The following is a 25,578-nucleotide window of genomic DNA, read 5'->3' as shown; positions in this document are numbered from 1 at the left end:
TTTCCAGATCCTGTTTGAGGTGTTATCCACTTAACTGCTTGTTTTATCTTGCACAGCTGTGTCCAGATGACCATTGCCTAACATTGCATGCAAATATAACCATTTTTTGAATATTATCAAGCACTCAGAACCAGCAATTCCCTAAATTGGTTCTCTGCAGCTTTTCTTGTGTCTGTTATAGGTTTGATTAAAACTTACGTTATTTTTTAAAATTTGCTCTAGGTAGTCTGTGATCACCCATTAATGCCTTAATAGCTGATTTGTTTTCTCGTTATTCATGCCTCTTCAAATACTTGCTATCCAAACTCAGAAAACAATTTTTTTGTTATGGGCTTTTCCTTACAATTTGTCAGAGCATCAGTATTTCATATATTACTTATACATTCTTGAGTCTTGAGGGAACATTATCAAGGTATAGGGACACTTTTTATCTTTTATGTGCCAGTTCAGTGTATTGAGTTATATATAACTTGCTAGAGTGTTGAGCAATAAGAAGTACTTGAGATGTAAGTGCAGTTCATTGATCTATATTAGATTTTCGTTCTGATAACTGTTTCTTTGTTTGTATTTTTTGTCCTTGCTCAGCTTCTTCAAAATTTTGATCATCCTGTTGTCTGTCCGTCTCTGCTAACATCCACAGATTTTTTTTTCCCATGCTCATCTAATTTGGTTTGTGCTCTGCGTGCTTGCTCAAGGATTTTTGCCAGACCAGTCCTGTGTTCTCTCCATGCATTGTTCACCATGTGTCTGTGTACCCTCTTATTCACCAGTTTGTGTTCTGAATTTGTGTCTCTTCCTGTGAAGAGAATCCCATCCTAGTTTGTTACTTTATACCTGTTCCAGTTTAGTGATTGCTCTGTACTTACTAGGTGGGATCTTTGGGCTCGGCATTAGGGCAGGAATGGGTGGTTCCTATCTATCAGGTTTAGTCCTGGCCCCATACAGCTCAGTACTGCGGATCAAAGCAGGAAAGAACTGATCTGAGCCTGGAGTACTCTTATCAAATCTTTAAGCTTGTGCAAATTAATGTTTTTGCTCAAAATCTTGAGAACTGCAGAAGTTTTCACAGGAATGATGAAAACTTCTTCAAGGGTCAAGCCAGAGGTCTGAAGTGTTAACCTTTTAGAAAAGCTGTCAAGTTTTGTTTGAATAAGGTTTGTATTTTGCTAGCCCAGTGTTTAAGCTCTTGAACAAGAATCAGGTAGGTCCCCAAGTTCAGTTCAGCACAATAACATATAGAAGAAATTGTTTTAAAATGGAGTAAAATTGTTCAAACATGGATTGAGAGTACAAACAGCCGAGCAACCTTATCTTTGTTTAGCAGAGATATATAAGATAGATGGTGCCTGTCTGCTTTGGAGCTGATAATAATATGAGATAGAAAAAGTAAAATATTTGGAAAAATAGTGGATTGTTTACACAATTTTAGTGATGTACACAGTCTGGGTAAAATTATAAACAGGAAGGCCATTAGTAACATGCACATGCATGTTTTGAGTCAACAGCTGATGCTGTCAGCATGGTTTTATGGGCGATGAAGATGCTTTACCTGCTGGTCTCTGCTGTTCTGTTGGTACTATTTTTTTGTTTTAAAGGAAAAAGAAACACTTGGGATATTTTTTGGTCCTCTAAAGTACTAATTGTGCTTTTAATCTCAGTAATCTATAAAGTTCTTTTGAGTCTTTGATTCTGCAGTTCACAGTATTGATTTTTAACTTACCTATCAACTGTATTTATTGAATCAACATAAGTAACCTTAGGCTGATCCCATATTCAACAAAGACGTTTTTCTTTGCAGAATTACTAGCATTTCTACATAAGAAATAATCTTCAGTGTCAAGTCTTGTGTAAGGGCATAAGAAATTTGTTCTCTCAGTAAGGAGTGCACTTCCTGCCCAATTATCTTTCTTTTTCTATACCTTGTTGCTTTCTGGATGCTTTGTCCTAAGTGGCAAGACTTTAAAAAGTCTTCACCTTTCAGTCAGACTGGCTCATCAAGCCAAGATTCTTCAGTTGTATCTGCTTTCTCTCATGCTTAGTCTTGCTCCTTTCACATTCTTTTTGTCTGTCCCTAATGCTTAAAAGTCAAGATCTATCTTGAATCATATGTGCTTGTAAAATTCTGGGATGTTTATGTAAAAAAGTGCATCTAACTACACCATTTACAGTACTTGGCAAGAGTGGATAAATATTTAAATATAAGTACATGGAAAAGGACAGAGTTAGTCACCTTCTTGGTGTGCGTGCCTGCAGCATATGACAGTTCTGCTGTCAAAACAAAATTGTTTTGCATAGTTAATTGTTTATTCTGTCTTGCATTTCTGGGATACTATTGTTAAGTGTTAATGTTTGCTCATGGTTAAACATATGGGAATCCCATATCTCTTAAAAGTGTAATTAAGAAGCTTTGCTGATTTGATCAGAGAACAAATTTGCCATAAATGAATTTCAATTTAAGTGGAATTGTAAATATATTGGCTACTTGTTTATGAAGTTGTCTTTCTTTTCTGTAAATGACGTGCAATGGCCTACTGAGCTGCTGTGTAGTAATGTCCCTTGTTTGTGAACTCTGGCTTCTGTAATCTTAGGACCACACAGAAGAGAGGGGAATCATTTGGAATCAGCAGAATAGGCAACAAAATAAAAGGTGTATTCAAGAGTTCTGCAATGGAAGGAGCTATGTTGCCTAACTATAACTTAAATGAAGGAGAAGATGACTTTGTGAGTAAAAGCTTTAAATTTGTCTAAGTCTTTGTTGTTGGTGGTTTTTTTTTTCTTTCCTCATTTGAAAATGTTAAGTTTCTGCCTTTACCTCTGTTTTACTTCACTGCTGCGTTTCCATGTGCTGGCTTCTCATTAACTTGCCTTGTTTTCCCTGTATTCATTCACAAGGCAAGGCCACACTCCAGTTAGTGTGCCTTGCAGCTTATTGCTTTAGTACAGAGAAATACTAAAAATAGTGGTGTCAGACATTTTTGTAAGCAATGAATTTTTCTCTAAAAACTTACCATGACATTTTATAATTCTGGATAATAAGGTATGCATGCATGGCTTTTCATCTGAAGCTTGCCACAAGACCTTAAAACCATAGAGAAAGAGTGGAGAACTTGCTGTCAGGTTAGTCTGTGATGCAGCATTTTCTCTAAGATCATGAGCCAATAGTACTTTCTCATTTGTGTTGGGTGTCTCACTGAACTAATGTTTTTCTTTCATGCTAAACAGCAATGAATAGAGCTAATGGTAGAATTACTGCATGGGACATTGGTATCTGAAGCACAGTTGCGGGACAAATGAAAAATTTTAAAAAGGGAAGAGGAGGGAATTGGTCAGAAGCTATTGGTAGTCATGTTTTTTTTATAGTGTGTCTGCCAATTCAACCTTTTGTACTTGTTCCTAACAAACAACACATTTAAGCATTTATCACCTTGATAAACTACTAGTTCATTTTCCACAGCCTAAAGATGAAAGTGTAAGCATGAGTTTATATTATTCACCTCGTTCAGAATTGCTTTCAGAAGAGGGAGGAGTGAAAAAAAAACGCTATTCTCTCTACAGGCTAAAATCTTCATATGTGTCATGCCTTTAAGGGGACAGAACTGTTGCAATTAATTTCTTGGACAGTTCTTGTTGTTGTAACTTCTCTCTTTTTGAGATGAGATTCTAATGAAAATGGGTTAATTTTGCAGCATTGCTGCTGTAAATTCTGCTAGCGAAAGATCGTGGAAGTATAATTCCCCTGTAGGAGAGGAATTAGTAGAAGTATAATTGAAGCAGTGGAGCTCAAAGAAGGAATATGTTTTTGTGCCAGAGCACAAGAAGTTACTTGTGAGAAGTTCCTGAATTCAGCGAGGGAGACAGACAATAGAGTGTCTAATCCTTATTAAGGAAGGCTTTTGACTGGGCAGAATGATTTTAGCTTAGGCAAGTATGGAAAGTTTTAAGTGCAGCATAGTCTCAAATCCTTTCTTTAAATAAAGGGAGGATACTACATTTTTGCTAAAATCACCTTAGACAAAATTTGGAAAATACCTAAGTCCCTTCACTTGGTATGTGTGGATGGGAAGAAGAAACGGGAAAAGAAAACACTAAACTGTTCTAAGGTTACTGTGCATCTGAACAGCTGGACAGAGCCATGACTTCACTTTATGAGTGAATACTGAATATACTGAATTCAACACTAATAATGTCACAATAAGTGCTGAGGTACAGTTTCCTAGCAGGCATCACAGGGTCAGAGGAAGAGCTCTCTGGGACAAGAAAAATGTGATCAGGGAAATGACAGTATAATTGTTAAGATGGTGGTAGTGCAGTATATGACTTAGCAACTTTTTGATTAGCTGATGTACCGAGGATATGGGAGTTATTTCCTTCTACACAGATCCTGATTAGTTATTTAAGTAATTGGTGTTAATGTAAGCTTGGTGGATTCAAGGTAAATGTAAAGAATGGCAGTGAAATGGAGTTCTGTGCATTGGGACAGAAACTGAACAATGTCTTTGCTTTTTTTTTTTTTTTTTGACAAAAGTCATGTTGGTTGCTGTTAAAGCCTATAGGAAACATGTATTTAGTCTAAGGAAATCATGTAGGGTTAGAAATATGTGTTAGCAGCTTTCTGTGGCTCTGGGCAGCAGCTTTGTAAGCTGCTAACATGGTAATAGTAATTCCATGAAACCACACTGAATCTTTGTCAGCCAAATTTTAAATACAGCACAAGATACTCTGCGTATTAAAGCACAGGTATTATTCTCAAGGCATCCAGAAGACCTGTAGACTTGAATTTGTGGCTTTGTTGGATAAAACAAATGGAAAGAGGCAACCTGTAACTATTATAGGCTGGTGATCTGTTCAGAAAGAGAATTAAAACCCCCAGAAATTCATGCTTCCTGGCTTACAGTTAATGTAGGTGCTGTGGTTGTCGTAGTGGAAAAGCCTGCAAATTTATATAGGATTTTTACCTAGAAGTCAGGTGAGGGATCTGGTGAAAAGAGGTTATGAGCGTGTGAAACTTTGCTGATGATCCAATACAACCTCCAAAGGGCCGAGTGAAGAGGTTATGGTCCCTTTATGAGCAGTTCAGGAAACGACTGACCCGTACCTGCTCTAAGCCTTGTCCTAACTCTGCCATGTATGAAACTAAATAAATGGTAGGAGATGAGAGCTTCAAGCAGTGGTAAATTAAAAAAAATTAAAAAAAGAAGGAATCAGAAAATGTAGGCAAGAGTTGAGGTTTTGATCCAGTCCATGCCTATGCATTTAGTTTAGTCAAAAACTACAGAATCAAATAAGCCTGAGTCTTTCTGGAATGATCTTGCATTTTTGCAAGGACGTCCTAGCGGAGGCTATATATTTAGTGCTAATGCAAATATACACAATTAGTCAGGACAGATTATAAAGTGTTAATTTTGGCAGCCCATAGCTCAGGCTCACAGGGTGCGGGAGTGAGTGCAAATTGCACCCAGTTCATGCTGCCCGGTCTGCAGAAACTCAGCTGTTGTTGACTTGGAGTTACTATCCTGAAAGATTGTTCTGCTGTTTCTAGCCAGTGGTGACAACCGTGCAGAGCCTGGGGAAGGGGGAAAATGAGGGTAAGACCTCATACAGAAGACTTTGTAGATGTAAAGCTACCTGACAACCCTATTGTTGTGGTTCAGAGAGCATCTGTCCTATTTATTCCGTTCTTCTATCCAAGTTTGTCTTGCAGTTTGTTAGCCCTAATTGTTCATTCCAGGCTGGGGTTATTTTTGTTAATAACCCCACAGCACAGCCTGTGATTTAGCTCTCAAATTGTGAACCACCTTAGCTGAGTGTGGTCTCTGTGCAGCGGCAACTGATACTGTTCTTTGCCTGTCACGGTTTCTCTTTTCATTGAATAAACCGGGTAAGTGGAAGCAAAAAGGTGTTTTGAAGAGATTCAGTCAGTGGATCTACAGACATCTGCTTTGGAAGACAGTGGTCCACACTGTAAGGAGTTTGAGGGTCATTTCAGTACTATGCAAAGGCAAAATGAAACTGAACAAAGATTGCTCATGTGTGTTGAACCATTTACGTTTCAGCTGCAGTTGAGTCATGATAATGTGAGTATTGTAGCACAGACACAGCCAAAATTATTTCAGGGATAATGTATTGCCTTAATCTGTTAATTAGATTATCCCAATACAGGCAAAACTTGTTAAACCACCTAGGTTTGGCCTTTAGGGGAATTTGGCTTTAAATTATGAAGCTAAAGGAGAAGAACTTGAAAGCGAGATTCATGCTTTCCAGTTTGCTATGGTTTCACGTTGTAAATTCCTATGTTAAAATCTCCTATTGTAACAATGGGCAGTACTCTCAAGTCTCTATGTGAGACTTACTAAAAGAATATACTTCTGAATTGTCATTTAACTCTAACCTGTCTCGACATAATTAATAGTTCTGTATGTTGTGGTGGGAAGAGCGGGGTGCTGACCACCGCTGCAGTGGGTGCAGGCTGGAAGCAGGACAATGGGCTTGGGCATTGCTCCTTGCCAGGCAGCGCCTGCCTCCCTGCAGGGTCGCAGTGTTTTAGAAGCCCTTGCAGTGTGACAGCAGACTAAATTAGATTCAAACAATTTCATTTTTTTTCAGGGAAATAGGACTATTCTTTTTTCACCTGCTTGCCTACACTTGTGAAAATACAAGAACTCTTCTCCAGCACATCTTTAGTGAGGGGTAATCTCCCCACAGATTCTGCATTCCGCTTTGAGTCCTATTTGAGTCTAAGGCTGGCCCTAATCTTCCTTCTCACAGTTGCCGTCTTCTCATTTGCAAAATAATTTTCATTACTTTGGGTCATTTTCTTATTATTCTTTTTTTCTGTGTGGTGAAGATGAAATCAGGTTAAGCATTGTTTGCAGAAATAAATAGCTTTCCAAGAGTAGCTGTTGAAGCTTGGATTTTTCACTTTAGATATTCAAGATAATATTTCTGTTGTTTATGGTCCTAAAAGATTTGTAGCACTTCTTTTGTCATTGCTGGGGACCTGAGAATTCGGTGTGCTGTGTGGTACTTGGTGATTCATTACCTGTGGGCAGTTCAGCCTGTCTGTGATGAGCAGTGTTGGGAGCGTAAAGTGAATGTTGGTGTGGTGCTGGGGCTGCAGTTCAAGTTTGAAAGGATTTCTTCAGCATTCACGTGGCACCGCTTCTAAGGTCTGCTTGCATATGGAAAAATCAGCGTTGTGTTTCATGGCGTAGAGTCTGAGTTTATGAACTCCATGCACTGGAGCTGCCCTACGTGCAGCCAGCAAGGGTTAGGTCCATGCTGCTCCCTGGTGTGACTGTTTCTGGGAGTGTGCTGCTGAAACTGGAGCTGATGGGGAATGTAGTAATGCTTATGATGGCTTTGCTTAAAATAGCTCTGGGCTGTGGGAATAATTCAGTCTCAGCCGTGGTTGTGTTGCACCTTGCAGAGCAAGTCAGATTCACGTGTCCACAACATACTCTGTTGCACTTGGCTGTGGGAGTGGGAGACCTGCTAGCTTGGTGCACTGTTGGCTTCTGTCTCTTGTGTTTAGATAGCTTCTTGGCCTGACTTAGTAGACTCAAGTCTTCAATTTGGGTCCTAGTATGCTGGAAAATGCAGTGCATCTAAATCTGCTGGACCCAAGCTGTTTCCTGTAGCATTCAGTCTGTGTGAGACGCATTCTGCCAGCTGTCTCCTTTAGTACTTCTATTCTCTCTCCCCCTTTTATTTTTTCCCTGAAGTATCAGATACGGAACTTGATAGTGCTATAAAAACTTTCAGATCTCACTAAAAGTTGCTAACTTCAAATTTGCACTGGATCTAAAAATAGAAGTTCCTCTACATGGAAACTCCATTAATGAAATGGTCTTTTTGTTCCTTTATTACTTAGTGACACATACTTAAAGACTCAATTTGTGTTTCATTATCATATATAAGTTTTGCAAAGGTAGACTGAACCAATTAAAAAAGAACTGTAGATCTTGATGTGTGAATCTTTACAGATTGAAGAAGGCGTTATGGTGATGGAAGATGATTCTCCTGAGGAGGCTGTTAGTACCCCAAATACACCTCGCAACCTTGCCGCATGGAAAATTAGCATCCCATATGTAGATTTTTTTGATGATCCCTCCTTGGAAAGAAAAGACAGAAAGGAGAGAATTCCTGTGTTCTGCATTGATGTAGAGAGAAACGATAGAAGGGCAGGTATGCAGTGTTGTGGATAAATAAAATGTCATTTAAAAATGAACTCAAAATATTCTAGTATGCTGTATTCTGATGGCTGTTGCAGTGTATTTTGCATACATGTTCTTCTGATTTTGAAATAATAACTTGAAAATCCGAAGGAAACGTGTTTGAGGGCTAAATGATCTCATGTACTATTTGCAAGTAAGAACTGACTCCTCAGCACAAATCAGTTCCATTTAGACTTCATGCCGAAGCTTGAGATTTTTCTCTTTCCAAAAATATTAATCCTATGATTCATATTAATAAACACTTGGCATACTTTTCTTTCAGCCACTCTGAACTTTGGAATAATGAACAGTAAATAACTTTTTATGTAACCTTAAAATATGGTTCTTAGGAAGTGAAAATGTTTTAGCTTATTGGGAACCATCCTGGCTTGCAGGTAGTTTATCAGTATCTAGATAGCAGTACATCTATATTGAGTGGGGAAAACAGCATCATCCTGGGGCTGCATAGATCTGTTTAGTCAAACTAATACTTCCACAATAAGCAGGAACTTTTTAAGAGTTATTTAGTGATATCTTCCAGGAGGAAGAATGATCAGGATTCAAGTTTATGGTGCAGAAGACTGTATTCAACAAGTAGTAGTATTTCTGTAAATCATTTGGTTAGAAGTTTGAAAGTAGATCTAACATAGTTGGCCCTAATAAACTTTGAAGTTATGCAGCACTCCATTTTTTAGATTTTAGAGATCCTCTAAATGAGATGATACTAGTACCATATCTGTCTACCAGCTATGAATTTTAATTTAACACTTAAATTACTTGGCTGGGATTTTTTTTTTAATGTTACTGCAATATGGGGGACTAGTATCATTGAGGTTTTTCCTACAATAATCCAGCATATGTTTGCAGTTGCTTAATTTGTCTCTCGAGTGGCATAAAGCCTGGTTTGTTTTTAACATTGTATTTTTCTTTTTCCCCAGTTGGGCATGAACCTGAACACTGGTCTGTCTACAGGCGGTATCTTGAATTTTATGTGCTTGAGTCAAAGCTAACAGAATTTCATGGTATGTTCTCCATCATCTGGAAAGCCACTTTCCCACTGCTGTGATTATCATTCAGTACTGAGCTGAAATTTAAAATAATGAAATCAATGTTTGCTGCATTACAAGAATAATTTTATCTCCTTGATATCTTTATTAGGCACGTTTCCTGATGCTCAGCTTCCCTCAAAGAGAATCATTGGCCCCAAGAACTACGAGTTCTTAAAATCTAAGAGAGAGGAGTTTCAGGAATACCTGCAGGTATCAAACAAACTTTTGGAGTAAAGAATATTCTAAAACTAATGATACAAAGCTAATAAAAGAATAACTGCTTTTTTTTTTATTTCCAAGTAACTTGAGTTATAGAAAGGGTTCAAGTGGGCAAATAAAACTTGTTTCATGTGACTGAAAACAGAAATCTTTTGTGAATGACAGTATCTATGGTAATATAGTGCTCTTTGAGTATCTTTTTGCTATAGAGAAACAGATTTTTAAAGATTAGTTTTAAAGTACTTGTACTTCTTTCTTTCCTTCTGTCTCAAAGAAACTTCTGCAACATCCAGAATTAAGTAACAGCCAGCTTTTAGCTGACTTCCTGTCCCCTAATGGAGGAGAGACTCAGTTTCTTGATAAAATGTTGCCTGATGTGAATCTTGGTATGTAATACGCTAGTTGTTTATGCTGACAAATAGTAATATTGTAGATACCATGATTGAATGATAGTAGTAATGAATAGGTAACTCTTGTGTAAGGATATGGATGTGGGAAATAAGAACTCTGCTCCATCACAGCCCTTAAAATTATAGCTCAGCAAGCAAGACATGCTGATACTTTTTCCTTGAAGAAAAAGGACATTTTGAGATTATGGAAAAAAGTATTTAAGTGGTTGCTTTTGAATCTTTGTGTCAGCAAGCAAGGTGATAAGATTTCTGTAACAAATTTCATAGTTTAAGAAGACTTACGGTATCGTCAGGGGTCAAATCTCCACAAGTCAGTCATTATTTACAGGTGTGATGGTATAAACGATTTAATATAAAGTACCTTTGGCTGTTAGTTGATGAAAATCTGTTTATTTTAATCTGAAAATGGCAATATTTAATATTTCTAGTATTAGCTAGAGCTCTTAATATGAGCTACTTAGCAGCATTTGAGGCAGTGGTGCATGTGATACAGGCAGGCCAAATGGAAATTAAGAAGTTGAGAAATTCTTGCTGTCTAATGTAATGGTTGATAACAAATCCAAAAAGCAGACTGAAGCATGACTTTACAGCTTGGCTGCAATGTGGCTGTCTCAGGATAGTGAGCCTGAGCTGGTAAGGTCAACCTCACGGCCATTCTGTCTTCATGTATTGTAGCACTTGTGGTTCTGGCACCAGGGTGTCCAGCAAAGCCATGTCTGAACTGTGCCACTGCATTTCTGCTTCCCCCAGTCATGGTGTGAACCTGCTGAGGTGGCCGTTCTCTTAGAGTGCTTAGTAAGTTCTGCAATGAGATTTTGGTGGTCATCCTCCAGCTAAAGGGTTTTGTTTTGTTTCAGACCTCCCCTCTAGATCCAGCTCTACATTGTTAAAAAAAGCTTATAATGATGGTGTTTACTGTAATGCATCTCATGTCTGAGACTGTGCTTCTCTTCAATAAACGTCATTTTAACAAGCCTTGGCATTTCAGTAGGGCTTTTTGTGAGAATGAGCAATTTTATTATGATCGTTTGATCATTGTACATAATTTTTGTTGTAAGTTAAAAATGTAATGACATGTAGATAAGAAAAATATTACTGTAAATGCAGTGCTTAAAATAAAACCAATCCTAGACACTTTCATTTTTCAGCATTCAAAGTTACTGTGCTGTATCCTGATAGCCTTAACAGGACAGAAGAGCTGATTTTTAAGGCCACAGCTGTAGCCTGTCCAATTTGTAAAACTTTAGTCACCAGTATTTTCAAGACTGGATCCTTCCAGAATCTCTCCAGATTAGCTGATCTTTTCAGGGAGAGAGGTGAATCTCAGTTTTTGTGATTTCTTTTGTGATAAATGTTTATGAAGGATGAATAACTTAAATACAGAAAATTATGCCTATACTGGTGTCATATAGTACTGCTGGTATGGTGCTACAGCTATGTATGTTTGAGCCTCTAGAAAAATTAAAGGCAGATCTAGAGTACTTTGCTTTTTCTAAAAAAAACTTTTCAGATAATCACCTGTATATTTTTTATATTTTGATAAAAAGATATTTTGAGTATCTTTTTTTGAAGAGTACTAAGCATTAAATTATAAGCTGTATATGTGGAAGACTTTATTTTCATAGCTTATTGTGCCAAATTAAAAAAAATACAGATTTCAAAAACTATTGTATTTTTAAATTAAATTCTAGACAATGAGTACATAAAATGTAGCAGAGCAAAATGTCTTTAAGATCTGGCAGTGATAACACAAAGTTTTTATTTGTTTGTTTCTAATTATAGGTAAAATTATAAAATCTGTTCCAGGAAAGCTGATGAAAGAGGTGAGTAAGTCTTCCAGGTTGCCAACATTTTAACTTCAAGAACTAATTTTGTGTGCTTACTAACTTATAGGCTAGTAAAAAATTTGTTTGGAAACTCAGTATTTTGTTTTTCTTTCTGTAATTATGCAAGTGACAGTTTCACTCATATCTTATTTCAGAAAGGTCAGCATTTGGAGCCATTCATCATGAATTTTATCAACTCCTGTGAATCTCCCAAGCCTAAACCAAGTAGGCCTGAACTTACCATTTTGAGTCCCACTTCTGAAAACAACAAGAAGGTACAGTAAATCATCTTCCTTCCCCACTTTACAGGAGTGGGGAAAATTGACCATACTCTGAAAATGCAAAGAATAAACAGAAAAAAAATCATAAATATAACAGTTCACCTATTCTGCCTTCTCTTTTCACATGAGAGAGAACAGTAGTGCAGAGAGCTTTGTCATCTTCTGTCTTGTAAATATCTTAGTCTGAATTACTTTTGAGGGTTGTGGGGTTTTTTTTTTCATTTTGGCTTTTTTTTTTTTTTTTTAAATTCTTACTGGATTTGGAGATGAGAATACAGAGTAGAGACCCTGGGAAGTAGAGAGAGGAGAAAAGGGAAAGCAGAGGTGTAAAATGGGGAATGTTTTAATGCCATAAGGGAGCTTTCTTTTCAAAGTGAAGAGCTTGAGTGTTTGATGAAAGCGTGGCTTGTCAAAGTGCTACAAGCCAAAATTGTCAAGGGGCTGATACCTGTTTATCTGCCTTTAAAACGTTACTATACAGTTCATTGATGTCTGGTGTACATAATAGGTTAACTATATAACTTAATTGTAGTTTCTATCATTGCCACAGTTAAAGCCCAGCACTTCTGGTTTTAACCTTTTACTTGACTATAGGATAACATAGTTCCTTTATCAATCTTACTGTATTTGTGGCTGGAGCGTGGTGAAACTTAGTTGAAAAGCTTATGTTAGCTTCAGGGGCTTTAAAAAGACACTGGTCTTTATATTTCTGTGTTAGACTGCTTTAGAGTGTTAATGTATTTGTGGAATTTACAGAGGAATATTGTTTCTGGACTAGGATTTAAGAGACCTAAGCTCAGTGTTATAGAGTTGATGTGATTTGGGACAAAATATTTGATGTGCATACACTTTGCCATGTGAGGGGTTCTAAAAGAAAACTCAGTACTATATGCTTTTCTGCTCTTTCATTTGCTTTGGGAAGAGGAGTTGAAACTGGACTATGTAAGCTGGGACATTTCATTTTGCAAAGTGATAAATTGGAGATGTATGATAGTCTAAAGAATAATGAGAGGACAGGGGATAGAGGTGTTTTCCTCTGTCTTCTAGTGCAAAAACTAAGATGGATTAAATGAAGGTGGTAGGAGCCAGGTTCAAAACAAGAAGTGGTAACTCTTGCAATGGTTAGTAGGTTGTGGAACTCCTTGCCAAAAGATGTTGTGAATACTAGAAGATTAAACAACTCTAAGGTGAGACTGTACAAATTCACAAAAAGGAAATAAATTCAGGGTGAATACCTGTAGAGAAACTGCATCCAGCTCTTGAACTTTTTTTTGGTTGAAAACAGTTGGAGGCTGGAAGATCATTGGTGAAAAGTACTGTCTATGCTCATTCTCTTCTTACAAGAGCTAGAGGCCCAGGATCCATTTGTGGTTCTTGTTGGTGATGGGCTGTTGAAAAAATGGACCGTTTGATTTCCTTCACTATGGACGTTTTTATAGTGTTAGGACACTTACAGAATTTGCAGCTACAGAACTTCTACACCGATTAAGTACAATGGCAGTTAATTCTATTAATTTGTTTAGATTTCACCTTATAAACCCGAAGTCTGAATTACTACAGCCAGTATTGTAGTGCTAGCTTACATGAGCACACAAACAAAATGAGCGTCCTTCATTTCAAGCCGTTTCTTACCTTGGACACTATTTCCAAGGTTAACATATTTTGCTATTGCTGTCTTGTCAGTGTGGTATAAATGTATCAGTAGTTTTAAAAATCAGATGTAGAGTTTTTGACTTATGCTAGAAACAGTACATGCATAAATACTTCAAATGTTTTTTTTTGTAAAACAGCTGACAGCATACTACAGCGCAGTATGAACAATCAGTTAATTTTTTACTGCAATCGGTCAAGAACTACTGAAGCTAGTAGTTTTAAAACATTTAGCATGCTTAAATAAAGTATTTGAGCAACAAGCTTTGCACTCTGAAGCATTCCTATGAAGACATGGTTCTTTTTGTGTTTTGCTTGAAAAACTTTAATAATGGATCAAAATTAATTCTTTAAAGTGATGTTCAAACCTCTTTTGGATTGTAAAAGGTTAAAAAAAAGTGTATAGCGTTGCTCAGTTAAAACACAAACTCATTCTCTGAAGTGTCAGTCTGTCATTCTTGTAAATGAACATATGTACAGAAATTCAGGCTCTGAAATGAGGTTTTCCCAAATCTTTTCAACCGTGGTGATCCCAGGAAAGCAAAGAGCTGGCTGCACTTTGGCTTTCATTTTGGAATACTGAAGTTTCCTTAAACAAAACATAGATCTTTACTGCCTTCTGTTTTCTAATGTCATTTTGAGAAATAGTATTGTGGGGGAAGCCTCCTTACCACCGCTGACTAACTGTCCATGTATGCAGTCCATTGGAGACAGAAGTTTGTAGACTCAAAGTTGTTGCTAGTACTGCTGATTACCCTGTAGGAGGTGCTTTTGTCAATGAGAGAGAGAGTTTCTTTGCAGAGAGCAAAAAAGATGAGGCTAGCCCCAGCTCTCTACTCCTCACTATCTATTGTGAGAGTGAGTTCACTGTTTTTCTAAGCAACTTTATTCTAGTTACCTGTTTTATGAATAAGTAATTGGTTCTACATATATTTTAGATTTTCTTTTTTCTTTCCCAAAATAAATCTGTTTTGGTTTGGGGAGCCATTTGCTGTAAATGGATGGAAAGTTTCAGACCAATATATCTCCTGCAGAGCTATGATTATTATTTAATGATGGGCACTCAAGAAAGACACTTTGCCTTGGGGGATGCTGTCAGACAGTTCCATGACCAAATACTCAGAACCTGTTTATGCTCAAATTATACTACCACTTTTGACCAGCAGAGGCATGTGCTGCATTCATGTGCTGACTGCTTTCTCACTATTTCCCATCTATCATTTTAGCCAGAGCACACACACTTACTCACACGATAACTGTAATTATTAGAGATCTGATATCCCAGGTTGTGCCGTGTTACAGTCTCTGCTGAGTCTTCTAATGCACATAGTGAAATTCATCCCTCTTGCTGATTTGTTGGGGTGCATGTGCCTTCTTTGGAAGACAGTTTTCTCTTTCTGAAGTCAGCCCATGCTTGTGAAAAGCTTTGTGTCAGGTGCCAGGACACTGCGCCATTTACATCTTGTCACTTCTTGGATTTGATCTGTAAGCCACACTGGTTTCATCTGCCAGACCATTTTAGTTCAGATCAGTGATGCTTTTTGGAAGCATCCTGATCATCTCTGCTTATTGCATTTTCTCTTGTACTAGGGAGCTGTCTTAGAACTCATTAAGTGAATTTATTTCAGATGAAACTAAGCTGTCTAGAGATGCAGGCACCAAGGGTGTTCAGTCCAAAGGCCAGACCAAAGGTAGACTGAGGTAACACCCCACCCTACCCCCCCAAATACACATGGCATAGACTTCAGTTGTTCAGTTCTGCAGTTTCGCTTCTGTTGTGCCACGTGATGTCTTTGTGAAGATATAAGCACTGTGCAGTCGCCTGGCACCCTTACCTCTTGGTGATGGAGGTGAATACTAAATGTCTGTACCAGGATTGTGTGAGCTGCCTGTATGGAGTCAATGAGTTGGTCTGGCAGGCAGCTGAAGAGACAACCTTGGCACTTTCTGAGTGTCCATCTGTGAGAAGAGCATGTTATCTCATAGCAAGAAAGTTCTTCAACACAGAATTTTTTGGTAAATGGTCAATTTCCAGCTGATGCTTGTATTGCCATAGCGTTCCCGTATACTGTGTCTGACTCAGATCTGTTTATTCTAGCATCAACATGTTGGAATCTGCTGAGAGGAGAGTACACATTCCCTGGTGCTTGTGCTGCCAACTGTTGCTGTAAATAGGGTACACCCAGGCTACCTCTTCATCAACAGGCTGAATAAGAAGTGCCTGAAAGTCTGTCAGGGCAGGTGGAAGCTTGAGTTCAATCAGAAATGTGCTTACTTCTCTGAAAGACTTTCTGCATGCTGCTTCCTTTTGAATATTCCTGGTGCGTATGCATCTTTGTATGTTTTAAAATGTTAGTGGGAAGACTTCCAGTTAAAAATGCAGAATGGACATGGGTAGTCAACCTTGGTACAGCCAGTAGCAATTGGATTTTATCCTGTATCAGATCCACTACATTGAAAGAGTTACCAGCCTCCCTGGTTAAAACAAACAAGCGAACAAAAAACCCTGCTCCCCCCTTCTAGGGGCACAAACAGGATTTCTGGCTTTCCCAGCTATGTTTCTGTTCTGAAGGTCTGTAAGCAGCTTGATCGTCTTCTGAACATACCTCTGTCAGACTTGCTAGAATAGGTCAGGACTTCTCAGCTGATGCAGACTTTGCAAAATATGCCTACAAAGGCATTGTTCTGCTGGCTTGTGATGATCTGCCAACAGCAATAAAAACTGCTTCTGGAACACCAACAGTATAATGTATGTTTATGCATAGTTACTTGGAGGAAGACACGGTTGCTTTTCAATACATTAACTGATGTGGTTCAGACACTATGTACATTCCTTCTTCTTACCATTTTGGTATAGTTGTTTGTCCTTGGCAAATGAGCAGGAAAAACGGTGGAGAGTTTCATGCCCCTGGCTGTGGATATTGTTCATAATTGTGGTATTGCTTTTATAAACTTCACACCTATGCTGGAATGTATGGGCATATATTTGCATATGCACTCACTAACCGTTGAGTAATTTTCTTTTTTCTATTAGGCACTTAATGTAAGCATTCATACTCTTTTTGCTAGCTTTTCCCATCGAGGTACAATAGCTAGCCTATTGTACAAGAGGTTACTTTGGTCTTTTTCTTAATACAGTCCTTATATCTTTCACTTGCTTCAAGAGCTTGGCTTCCATTTTTAACTAGTACCAATCCATGGAATTTCCTCATTGCAAGCCTTTTAAGAATATTTCATGGTTATAATCACAGCTGCTGTTTAATCTTAAAGATATGAATAATGATAGCATTGGAGTTTGTCTTCATTTGTCTTTTAGTCTAATTACAACAGTAAACATTATATCACATCTCAAATATTAACATGTGCAGAAACATTTAAAAGCAAAATCCTGTGCTTATCTGAATTGTGAAATCTCAACTTCTGTATTAAATATCCAGTTGTATATTTTTCACCCCGCTTTCCTCTTGAGTCAAAATTCTGGAAAGCGCAAAACACCTAAGTAGAGATGTGATGCCACTTCGTGTTACGGTTGCTGCATCCTTCAGACATGCATTGCTAATGACTGTAGAATACACGCTTGTACTGGAATAGTGCAAAGTATATACTTTATAAACACTGCTCTTTAGTTCAGTAATTTTGGCATGCATTGATCTGCTGTTGCTTTCTGAAATGCCATGTGCAAGAGTCTAAGCTTTCAAAGCTTGACAATGATCAAGGAACCATTATACTTAAGGCGCAGAACAGATTATCCATGTGCAGAGGTACATGCAACATTCAAAAGATACTGCTTGGGGTGAAAGTTGAAATAACTTTTGGAAGTCAAAAAGTTTTGCCTGGAGATGGCCTTCACGTTTGGTATTTTTTTTCATAGATCACCTACCGGACTGCTGTTAATGATTTAGTCTGGCCTGTACACACTCCTCTGAGCCCCTATCTATGTTGCACAGTGGGCTGCTTTGAGTTGGCTCAGTATGTATCGCCTCTGTCAGGTCGTGGGGTGTATCGGAAAAATAAATGAGGCTCTTGTTTAAGTTACAATAATTCAACTAAGATTTTTCCCAGTGTCCTAGTTTCATTATTGAGAAGGATATAGACTTCGGTTTATACAGGTTTTTTTAAACAACATACTGGGGACTCTTTCACACAGTAGGCGTGAATAACTATGTGTTCTTGTTACTTTCCTAGATACCAGTCATCCACCAGTGCATGAACCATATTTGCTCCTTCATGTAATTTATGTAATAACTTGGTGGTGTTTAGTTTGAGTGAACTTTGTGAAGATGATGCCAGCAGTTCAGCGCTTAACAAAAGAGAGGGCCTAAAGAAGTACAAGTCAAAACCTGAGTCTCGCCAGATTTCCTGATGTAATTTTTCCTAAGAGTGCAGAGCATTCTGTTTAGAGACTTGCATGATTCAGAGCCTGTTGTGATTCTGTTGTTTTATGGCCTTATTTATTTCAGGGAGAATTGCTCTACAGAAAGTGAACCATATATAAGCAAATTACTTCTCGTTTCTTGGAACTATTTTTAATTTGGGTGTGATGCAGAAAAATCTGTGTCAGTAGCAATCATCTCAGCCCAGGCAACACTATAATTATATTGCATTTGCTTCTAGTTCTGTGTTATTTTTTTAGAAGCTTGGCATAAACCTTTGAGCTTTCTTTTCATAATACAGAGTATTTTTTATAAATTCTTTTTTATCTTTAGATTAACAGTTTTGGGGATAAAATAATTTAAAATGAACTGTTAATGGTGATTGCTAGGTATTGTTAAATGTGGAGAGCCTCGGGACTCGGAGAACTCCTCCTTTCCAGCTGCTGGAGCCTGCAGACTTGGGCAGCAGGCAAGGAGTACTGCCTAGGTGGTATGGGACTCCTAATGGCATGCAGGGATTTTACAAGTATTATAATGATATCTTTTGGGGAAGAACCAAAGGCAAGGAAATGAAGGGATCGTGGTGGTGGTGGGGGAACATGGGAGAATAGAAGGGTAAAGGAATAAACTGGGAAATGGGATAAAAGGAAAGAAACCCAAACTTCGGTAACTTACAAAGATTCATGAAGTTTTTGCTATAAATAATGAAGTTGGCAGGGGAAAAAGGGATTTCTCTTTGTAAAAAGTTGGATATTTTGTCCAGAAACCATTGTATTTATTTTGAAATGGAAGCCAACAGGATGTTGTAGGATTCCCCTGTCATTTAAGGCTGGCAAACTCCATATCCTTTATGCCCTTCATTGACAGAATGGGGTGCATCAAAGGAATCAAAGCCTGTGATAAAAGTCTAGATACATGAAGGTATCGGGAGCAAAAAGGCTCGCAAATTAATGTCTTGGTAACCCTGCTGATTTGTTCTGAATCCAGGTATTTTGATTCTCGGGTATCTTGGCAACGTGTGACATGCTCTTTATTCCCCCCTGCCCCAGAAAGTGAAGAGTTTTTTAAAAAAAAAAAAAAAAAAAAGAAAACTGATTAGTTCTTTGAAAGCTTTGGAAAAAAGCTACTTACTTCTAATAAAAAAAAAAACCAAAACCAAAACAAAACAACAAAGAACTGATGGCTATCCTTTTGCCTTTGAATATAGTGTTTTCAGTCTTATGTTTCTATTTTTAGCTCTTCAATGATTTATTCAAGAATAATGCAAACCGGTCTGAGAATACAGAAAGACGACAAAATCAGAACTACTTCATGGAAGTGATGACTGTAGAAGGAGTCTATGACTACTTAATGTATGTTGGTAAGGAGTGATTTCTCTTTGTTATTCTTATACTTCATGCCAAATACAAAGTTCAGGTTCTTTGGTAAGAACTAAAATTCTATTGTAGTACTCAAATATAATTCAGCACTTGCAAGCTTAACAATATACAACTTAGGAACACAGTCATTCTTTAAAAGACTTTATTGCTGTGCTAAAATATCATAATTTATCATTCATTATTGCTCAGTTGTTTTGTTATATTTCTTTCTTTCTGCATTTCAGAGTAAGAGCTTATGGGAGTAAGTCCCTTCCCTTTTCTCAGATGTTCCTAGGCTGCTTGTACACTCTGGGAGTTAATTAATGAAAATAGCTAAAGGAAGTATTTGATAAGCAATCTGGAAAATACTGCTTTTTTTCAGTGTTGCAATAACAAAACTAAAATATTACTTGCTTGTTTGCAATCTTTTTTTTCTTTCTTCTTTTTTTTTTCTTCTTTTTAATAAGTGATTCCTTTATCATCAGTATTAGGAGAACCTTAATAAATGTGTGTTACTGTAACTTTGCAGGTAGGGTAGTTTTTCACATTCCTGACTGGCTGCATCATCTCTTGATGGGAGGAAGAATTCTCTTCAAAAACACATTGGAACTGTACACAGACTATTACTTGCATTATAAGTTAGAACAGCTATTTCAGGAGCACCGGTTGGTTTCTCTGATAACACTGCTGCGAGGTTAGTAAAAGTTACATCTTTGATGTGAAAATACTGCTTTAGTTTGATATTTGAAATCCCTTCTGTTAAGTTTCCAAGCGCTAAACTTTGCAATGCTTGACTAAAGCTAATGGAGGTTTAAAGATCAAGTGGGCCTATAAAAGATTCCAAAAGTTCATTCTGGAAAGATGCTGAGCCACCTGTGTTGTCTGTCAATGATGATTACAGAAAAAAGTGTTATGAATAGTAATTTGCTAAGGTGCACAAAGAACAAGAAAAACAGAATGAAAGTGGTTTATTATATCAGAGTGCAAATATTTCATGCAGTCTTTAAATTCCTTCTCACTTGTGTGCTATATCACTATCCTTTATTGTTAATTTTTTTGTTTCCTTTGTTGTGGTGGGCTTTTGAGAGGGCTTCAGTGTTCTTGACCTTCAAATAAGGGAAAGGGAGAGAGGTTAGAAAAAAAACCTGAAAAATGATCTCACAATTGTAGAAAAGTATTATCTGACTACAGTGTGATCTAAACAACACATCTGGCCAAAGCTCTGGTAAAATAAAGCTTGTGAAAGACAAAAAAAGAAAGAAGTCTTTCAGAGCCTAAAACCAAAACTGAGTGCCTAATATTTCTGATAAACAGCAATTCTTGTTTTCTCATTCATAGGTAAATATGAAATTTTTGACAATTCCAGGCAGTGTTTTAGCACAAGTTATAAATACTGCTTATAGTTTCAGAAGTATAAGGGAAATTGTAAAGAGATCATAACTATCCTAACGTAGAATTGATCCAAACCTAGAAGATAATGCTTTAAAAATCTGAAAAGAATGGAAACAAATTGGCAAAAGATCATTGTCCTCCACACAGGTGGGGTATTCTGGATTCGATCAGGCTAATGTAAGCAAAAGACTATTATCTGGCAAGGCTAGAATTCCCTTCCAGTCAAGATCATACAGAAAAGAAGCTCAACTTCGAAGCCATAATCCGAAACACATTTTAAATGTCAGTGATGTATAGCTGCCTAAAGACATTATTTTCACTGTGTCTTCGCTGCAGATGCTGTGTTCTGTGAGAATACTGAACCTCGCTCTCTCCAGGATAAACAGAAGCGAGCAAAGCAGACTTTTGAAGAAATGATGAGATACATTCCAGGTTCTGTATTTCATGACTCTCTATATCGGTATGGTTAATCGTTCAAGCAGATATATAACTCAAATACAGTCACATTAGCTTTCCAAAACAAATAATACGCTGCTGAGATTTGAGTTGACTGGAATACTAGGTGTAAAAAAAACCAGGAGTTCAGTTTTGTCACTTAAGTGTTGCTGACTAAGGTTGTAGGATAGTGATCAATAAAGACACGATGGAAATCAAGAGCTTTACAAATATACTTAATACTGTAAGTTCTTCATCTTTAGAATGCTCCTATGGTTTGTATTTTATCCAGATGAAAACTGAGGCAAAAAAGGCACACCTTGAAGCTGGAAGATAAATTGGAGCTCTCTTTACACTGTATAAACTAGGGAAGAGGAGCCCATTTACTAGGTTATTCAGAAAGTAATTAAAAACTTTCAGCTTGTGGTTTATTAAACAATGCATCAGGACAATACATTGATAATATAAAAAGTGTAATAATTACTTAGTTTTGCAGCCCTGAAGGAAAGGGAAGAAAAAAGGAGGAATCAAAGGAGTGTTTTTTTCCATTTACCACTTTAGATGGATAAAATCTGAACTCTTTCTTTAACTTAAACTTTTTTTTTTTTTAATTACTGGAGTTCTATGACTGTATTGTATAGCTGCTTTGCAGTGCTTCCTAATGACTTGTGTATTTGTTGTTGGTATCTGATCTAGACTTAATAGGCAAGTGCATTGGGGAAGAGGCTAAATACGAAGGCATCAGGCTTCTGTTTGATGGAATGCAGCAACCAGTGCTCAACAAACAGGTAACTTGTAACACGTGAGGAACTTGCCTTTTGGCACAGAATTTCCTGAAGTGAATGTATGGCTATAGCAGAGAATTGAGCTCTAATTCAGAGTTAAAAATAAAAAGCAGTAGTGTTGCCTTGGAGTGTTCTTAATTTTCTTTACTTTCTTTTAGTTAACTTATGTTCTGCTGGACATCGGGATTCAAGAACTCTTTCCAGAGCTCAGTAAGGTATGTGCTAACTCTGTTCAAGAGCTGTAGAATTTTTCAAGCTGCTAGCGAGTCTGGTCATTGGTGCATTTTTGCTGTTGTTCCCTTGTAATACTAATTTTAAAATTTGGGGAAAATTTGTATTTTACTCATATGTTGAAATCATTGAAATCTGAATTGTTTACATTTTTGTTAATTAGCTCTTTGCAAATCAGTTTAGGTCGATTTGTCTAGCATACAGCAAGTCTGAGCTGCCTTTCAGTAGAATTGGACAGAGCAATCAGCGGTTGGGATCTCTGTGCCTTTCTTTTTGATTGATTGTCTCCGCTCTATTTTATGCATTTCCTGATTTAGGAAGTGAATTCTGCATGCAGAGGTCAGGTGGAGCTTCAGCATTCTTCTTGAGGCTATTTGGCAGGAGGGTTTCTTACCTCTAGTTTAGTCACTGCAATGTTAACACCAACTATCCAGATAAAGGAGAAAGAATTCACACGACACAAAATGCTATATAAATGCATATCATTAGGTGTGTGATCCATCTGATATTTGTACTTAGGTATATAAAACCTTCACAGAGTTTTACATAGTAATTTTACAGTTTGGTCTTCACGGTAAGCCGGAGATATCAGATAGTTAACTAGATAGAAAAAACCCAACCAAAAAAACCCCTCACTCACAAGGGATGTTCGTTGCATGAGCCCAGTGTCTGAGAACTGCAGACTGCCAGCAGTGATTTGTTTTCCATGATAAACGGAAACAAATGTTAGATGTCAGAACAAGCTAGGGCACCTTCTGTTGTTTTCGCTGAAATGAGGCCAGCTTAGCAAGTCTAACGTACTTTGTGCATCAGCTCTGTAGCTGGCCTCCTCATGTCAGTGTTCAAACAGTTAAAACAAACAAAAGACCCAACCGACCAAGGGAATAAGGAATTAGCCTGGAGACTTGTGTGCTGCAAAAAAGACCTGACTTAGCCCTGCTGTTTTACTCCGCTGAACCGTTTTTTGTATCTCAGCAGCTAATAATATATATATATAGGAACATTGGTCTTTCTTCAGTTGATGCTGAAAAAAACTAAAGGCTTTGTGTGTTAAGCATTTAAATAGTCTTTAAAGCACCAGTGAGGCCCAGAGGGTGGGGATGAGTGGAATGACATCTAGTTGGAGGCCAGTAACTAGGGAGGTATCCCAGGGGTCAGTTGTGGGTCCAGTCCTGTTTAACATCTTCATTAACTATCTGGATGATGGGGCAGAGTGCAAGGCTGCAGGTGACACAAAACTGGGAGGAGTGGCCGATACACCAGAGGGTTGTGCATACATCCAGAGGGACCTCGACAGGCTGGAGAAATGGGCTGACAGGAACCTCATGAACTTCAACAAAGGGAAGTACGAAGTCCTGCTCCTGGGGAGGAACAGCGCAGCTGGAAAGCAGCTTGGCAGAAAAGGACCTGGGGGTCCTGGTGGGCACCGAGTTGATCATGAGCTGGCAACGTGCCCTTGCTGCAAAGAAGGCGAATGAATGGTGTCCTGGGCTGCATGAGGAGGAGTGTTGCCAGCAGGTCGAGGGAGGTGATGCTGCCCCTCTACTCAGCGCTGGTGAGGCCGTACCGGGAGTGCTGGGTCCAGGTCTGGGCTTCCCAGTACAAGAGAGACGTGGACATACTGGAGAGAGTCTGGCCAAGGGCCACAAAGATGATGAAGGGACTGGAGCATCTCTCCTATGAGGAAAGGCTGAGAGAGCCTGGACTGTTCAGCCTGGAGAAGGGAAGGCTCAGGGGGATCTCATCAATGTTGACAAACATCTGAAGAGAGGGTGCAAAGAGGACAGAGCCAGGCTCTTTTCAGTGGTGCCCAGTGACAGGACCAGAGGCAGTGGGCACAAAGTGAAACACGGGAGGTTCCCTCTGAGCATCGGGAAACACTTTTTTACTGTGAGGGTGACCAAGCGCTGTCACAGGTTGCCCAGGGAGGCTGTGGACTGTCCATCCTTGGAGATGTTCAAAAGCCATCTGGGTATGGCCCTGGGCAACCAGCTCTAGGTGGCCTTGCTTGAGCTTTGGACCAGATGACCTCCAGAGGCACCTTCCAACCCCAACCATGCTGTGATTCCATAACAGTGTGTACATTTAATGGGGTGGAATATTTTTTCTTCAAAAACAAATCAAGATTTGTTATTTAATTTAAATCCAGATTATGGTTCGTACAACCTCTTAATCCATCCTTTTGTTCCATGTTACTGTGACACAGCCTGACCACCTGCTGAGGAGGGACCTCCAGTGCTACCTTTGGTCCTGGTGAAACAGCAGAGTTGAGGGCTGGCTCCCCCCCGTCCCCTGTGACTGAAGCTGATGGGAACAGAGTGAGGGAATTCTCTGCCCAGATTTCAGTAGAGAAAAGGAACAGAAAATACTCCAACCAGGAACTTCAGCTATTTTCCTATCTTGGATCTACTGAGAGTCATACAAAAGAAAGTACTGCTTCTGTGATGTTTGACAGTGGGACCTGGTTGTGAGTGTCCTAGGTCTGTGATGGACTGAGTAAGGCAGCTGAGGAGGGATCACAATGAGAAGGGAAATGCAAGGTGGAGAGGGTATGGGTGGAGGGCAGTGGTTCTCATCTGGAGCTTTAAAAAAAAAAAAAAAAAAAAAATCTAAAAAATTCCCCCAAATCACTGCAAATTGACTGTGAAGCCACTTGAGAAGAGAATTGTTTCCTCCAAACAATTGTAATGGGGAAACTTAAAAATAATGACAGGTTCTTGCTTAGTTACCAGTTTTACTGGGGGGAGGAGGAAATCACTCCAGTGACTGTTCTCTCTGTTCAACAGAGACTGGTCCTTTTTGAGTTGCTTGATACCAAAATGCATTTGTAGTTACAGTGAAGAACAGAAAATATTTCAGGTCAGTCAGCACTTGAAGGGAAAACTGAGTATCCTGGAAGTTTTGTTTTGAACGCTGTTCCTTTGGCAGGGGAAACAGCGATGGGAGAAATGGGAAAATTTTAATTAGCGGGGATGTCAGTCTGCTTCCCACTCTTGAGATCTGGTAACTTGAATGTATATCCTACTACATGTACCAGCTGGATATATACTGGATCACTTGATATATGCTGTGTTTAATGGTAGCGTGCGTAAGTGAACAAGCTCTAAGGATAAGAGCTGAAAAATGCCTATTATGAGTTTTGCCTTTGATACACTGTACAGCCAGTCCCTTGGAAGTCTGTCAGACAGGATACAAGTAAAAGGGGCAGCTGGGAGAGGAGAAACATTCCTAGCAGAAGAAGGAAAGAAATCCAGTTGAAAAAATATCATGCCAGTGCCACTTCCAGAGCAGAAAATTGCTGTGTTAAGAAAATTGTATTCAGCAGTTAGGAATGAGGGAGGTGAGAACTTCCAGAG

The 25,578-nt window shown here is 38.4% G+C and overlaps 1 protein-coding gene across 4 annotated transcripts in view; it reads left to right on the top strand.

Annotated features, from left to right (window-relative positions):
• SNX14 (sorting nexin 14) overlaps positions 1-25,578 on the top strand; it is a 57,687-nt gene that overhangs the window by 31,705 nt on the left and 404 nt on the right. For all 4 annotated transcript variants that reach the window (XM_069804802.1, XM_069804800.1, XM_069804801.1 and 1 more), the window contains 12 exons: positions 2,589-2,721; positions 7,983-8,184; positions 9,152-9,235; positions 9,372-9,472; positions 9,756-9,867; positions 11,674-11,714; positions 11,873-11,992; positions 19,258-19,381; positions 19,909-20,073; positions 21,108-21,203; positions 21,903-21,994; positions 22,150-22,206. In XM_069804802.1, the coding sequence (XP_069660903.1) occupies positions 2,589-2,721; positions 7,983-8,184; positions 9,152-9,235; positions 9,372-9,472; positions 9,756-9,867; positions 11,674-11,714; positions 11,873-11,992; positions 19,258-19,381; positions 19,909-20,073; positions 21,108-21,203; positions 21,903-21,994; positions 22,150-22,206 (1,327 nt within the window). The remainder of the gene's footprint in view (positions 1-2,588; positions 2,722-7,982; positions 8,185-9,151; positions 9,236-9,371; positions 9,473-9,755; positions 9,868-11,673; positions 11,715-11,872; positions 11,993-19,257; positions 19,382-19,908; positions 20,074-21,107; positions 21,204-21,902; positions 21,995-22,149; positions 22,207-25,578) is intronic.

This window comes from Haliaeetus albicilla, chromosome 17 (genome assembly GCF_947461875.1).
Source record: "Haliaeetus albicilla chromosome 17, bHalAlb1.1, whole genome shotgun sequence".
NCBI classification, from domain to species: Eukaryota; Metazoa; Chordata; class Aves; order Accipitriformes; family Accipitridae; genus Haliaeetus; species Haliaeetus albicilla.
The sequence above is the reverse complement of the archived record's forward strand: the minus strand, read 5'-3'. Positions and strand labels throughout refer to the sequence as shown.